Source organism: Cicer arietinum, chromosome 6, assembly GCF_000331145.2.
Source record: "Cicer arietinum cultivar CDC Frontier isolate Library 1 chromosome 6, Cicar.CDCFrontier_v2.0, whole genome shotgun sequence".
Lineage (NCBI taxonomy): Eukaryota > Viridiplantae > Streptophyta > Magnoliopsida > Fabales > Fabaceae > Cicer > Cicer arietinum.
Window position 1 is genome coordinate 50977075 of NC_021165.2, and position 3735 is coordinate 50980809.

The window sequence follows — 3735 nt, forward strand, 5'->3', positions numbered from 1 at the left end:
AATGTCATGTCCAACTTAGAAGTTAATCTAGCCAGTCTAAATGTTACTAAGAAGGATAAGGATATCAATTTGTTTATTACATTGAATCCTACTATATCCAATGATTTGACGTTGATGGGTAGACTGTGGAATTATGCTAATGATTACTTGGAACATATTTTGTTTTGCCTAAGTTATCCTTTCTAAGGTACAGTCATGAGGAAGAAACAGGGGCATATATAAAATATTTGCATAACATTGCAAAATTAATTGGTGTGGATTATTATGAATTCTATTATTCAAATATTATTATATTTCACTCCAATTTTATTTGGTACAGTTTTGTTTCATAAACGAAACAATAATAATAATTCAACTATATAGAAGCCATTTGTTGGATATTAATCGGATGACAGTCATTTTCCGGGCCATTAACAGCTCTCCAAGCAAAGACATAAACAGCAGATTGTGTTGGATGAAAAGCATCCCAGAACACATATTGGTTTCTGTTTGCACATGGTAATTGATATGGGAGGCATGATATTTGTCCTCCACTCCTTCCTAGTCCACAACAAGCTCTGTCTATAACATTGAATTCTGCAAAACAACAAAAACATAACCAACACCATATTATTATTATTTAATCAAAATCCAACATCTCCAAAATTAATAAGTCTCAACTTTTAGTATTGTTATTGAGTAAACAACTATTTTCAATCCTAAAATTGCAAGTGTTATTGAGTAAACAACTATTTTCAATCTCTAAAATTAATAAGTCTCAATTTAAGTTTTTAAAAAGTATAAACTTGCATTTAGTGTTCTATGTGACATGACATCAATGTAGACAAACTACTGTGTCACTTATTGTGACACATCAACATTTCTAACAACACTACTTCACAGAAGAAATATTTTAACTAATGTTAAATAACGTGAGAGAACAATTTGATAGTTCATAAATCTAGAGTCCCAAATTAACCAACACTTACAATTTCGCAACTCATAATTGTGGTTTACTCGACTACTATTATATCTTACCGTAGGCAGAGGGGTTATTAATAATATCACCAAAGATACCATAAGTGTTTCCATAAACAGAGATGGAATCTGGATGGTCTTTGTTCATCTGGTCCACCATTGATCGGAGTCCTGTATTGAAAGTTCCAACCATTTGATTTAACAAATCAAAGCACCTTCCTAGTGGTGCTAAAGGACTTGCTCTTTGATTAGGTATGCAACCGATTGGTCCAATTCCTGCTAAGAAGAACTTCCTCAATCCTAAGTTGTATAGAGCCTGAAATACAATATATAATTTAATTATTTCATTATCAACATGTTTAGGGTCTTTATAATTAAATAGTTTAAAATTATAGCGTTTTTTATTTTACTCTCGATAAATTTTTTTGTTTAGATTTAGTTCCCGTTTATTTAAAAACTGTTATTGTTTTTAATGAGTCCTAGACAGAGTAATTACCTGAATTTGCTGCATATAGCTGTTGACAAGAAGATTGCCAAATTGTGGGGCAGAATAATTCAAACTACTGGCATACAATCCAGGCAGGAGGTAGTTGTTGATGTAGTCATTGCTTCCAGTCACCACAATTGCTAGAGACTTTGCTAAATATTGATTCAATGTTGTAGCATTCATCATTGTTCTATATTGATTCAATGTGCTCTCAAAGTTCAGGACTTGCCTGTTCAAGCTATGCCTTTCACCCTGCACCACATCATTGAAGTTTAAAAGGCATATTAACAATAAAGTAAATATTAAAAAATTAATCTATGAGAGTTACTCTCTCTGTCTCGAATAAAATATAAAAAAAAATGTAGCTGAAAAATTGATATATTTAGAATTAAGATTAAATGCATCATTTTAGAAAATTTTTTTGCTTATATCTTTTTTTTATATATATAAATGAAAAGGTTAGATGAGTTCGGTTTTAGAGGCTCAAGGCTCAAATAGCGCTGACAGAGGTATTTACAGATCACCTATTAAAGAGGTTCTCACATCGGCAGCGGGAGTTAAACACGCGACTTTGTGGGTTTGAGTCAATTCCTTATCAATTGAACCAACCTTAATTGATTTGTATTTTATTTCAGATGAAGTAGAATTAGAAATTTAGGGGAAACTAATTAGCTATGAGTGCATTGGTCATAGCATTCACAAGGACTGACTAATTAAAACTTTCAATTTTTGGATCTAGATCATCTACCGTCAAAAGATTTCATATTTGTTGTGTAGTCGAGTAATTCAGACAATCAAATCATCCCTAGGAGACTCGATCTCGATTTGACATTCTGAATTGAAATTCATAACATGAATTGTCCGATCTCGATCATAATAAATTAAATTAAAAATAAATATAATAATTTAAAACGTGAATCTTTCAAAGTGAATCTGATATTCTGAATTGTTTGCCATGTGATTTTCATACCACACAACCACATCCCTAAGTTTTGAGCAGCATATCCAAATAATAATTGTTGAAACTCTCTAATATGGTAAAATAAAAAGTTAAGAATAATTGAAACAAGTATGTAAAGTACATAGTGTCTCCCTGAGTCATCAAGAATGCCACTAGAAGCTGATGCATAATTGACTCCATTAAGTATTTTAGATCCAACACTAGAAGGGTCTAAAAAAGGTGGAGGAGAAGGAACACCAAGCATGTCTCCTATAAAATTAAAAATAAAAAAAAATTATAGCAACATGAAATAAAAAAAAAAAAAATTGATGTCCATATAAATGCAAAGTCATTATTCTAAGAGTAATTAAATAATTTACCAATGAAGTCAATGAGGGATTTTCCATTTGAAAATCTCCCTGTATTACCCTTGCTGTAATCAATACCATATGGATAAAAGTTTGATCTTGCCAAGGTCCTTAGAAAGTTGTTGTTACCAACATCAACAACTGAATCTCCAAAAACAAACAAAGCAGGAACCCTTTGTGAGTTCACTTCAACCACCCCATTAAAACATAGCAACATTAGAATTAGAAGCACCATATTTTCACATAAACCCTTAATGTCCTTCATTTTAATTCTGGAAAATAATGAAGCAAAATCTTATGTCAAAGTTTTAGGTTGAAAATGGAACAAAGTTTAATCGTATATATAAAGGTGGTGAATTTTGTTTTCATCGTTATACTAACAAAATACGCGTGCATTTTAAGAAACAGGTACAAAAATCATAGCCGACCTCATCATTTTACTTACTTCATTGTCTTTACTCACGCTTTTTCTTGATATTTTTATTAACACTTTTCCGTTTTCTTTTTCTTTTTTTTCTTTGGTTGTAACACGAGTTTTGGCGTGTCGTCTCATCAATTTTGATGGATGTTACTATTTCATCACAATTGTTCCGTGAATTCATAGTGAAGGAGGCAACCACAAGTGTTTTTCTCAAATTTTGTAAGGAAAGAATTTGCGAAATCTTAAAGGATATTAATTGCCTTCAAGCATTAAGAAAACAAAAAATGCGGAAAGTATCAATGCATGGAATACGGTATGCCATTTGGTTTATTCAACACGATTTGTTCGGAAGAACATATCTTCGAATCTTGATTGAAACAATATTTAATAAGACTTTATTTATTTCTTAATCAAACTCCGAAGTAGTATAACCTATTCCTTTAGAAACTAGAGAGTTTTTTTTAAGACGCAAAAAAAATTATAATTATATTAGGAAACTGCATCGAATCACAAGTAATGCATGAAAACAGCTATTACAACATTGCTTGTCATGTACATTTAC

At 31.2% G+C, this 3735-nt stretch overlaps 1 protein-coding gene across 1 annotated transcript; it reads right to left on the minus strand.

The window, feature by feature from the left end:
* Positions 1–259: 259 nt before the first annotated feature.
* LOC101507214 (GDSL esterase/lipase At1g71250) lies at positions 260–3120 on the minus strand. The gene is made up of 5 exons (XM_004506308.3): positions 2765–3120; positions 2527–2654; positions 1454–1696; positions 1018–1273; positions 260–576 (listed from the first exon to the last, which is right to left on the minus strand). Exons 1-5 carry the CDS (start codon positions 3015–3017, stop codon positions 356–358), a joined length of 1101 nt encoding a protein of 366 aa, XP_004506365.1. The 5' UTR covers positions 3018–3120; the 3' UTR covers positions 260–355.
* Positions 3121–3735: the final 615 nt, after the last annotated feature.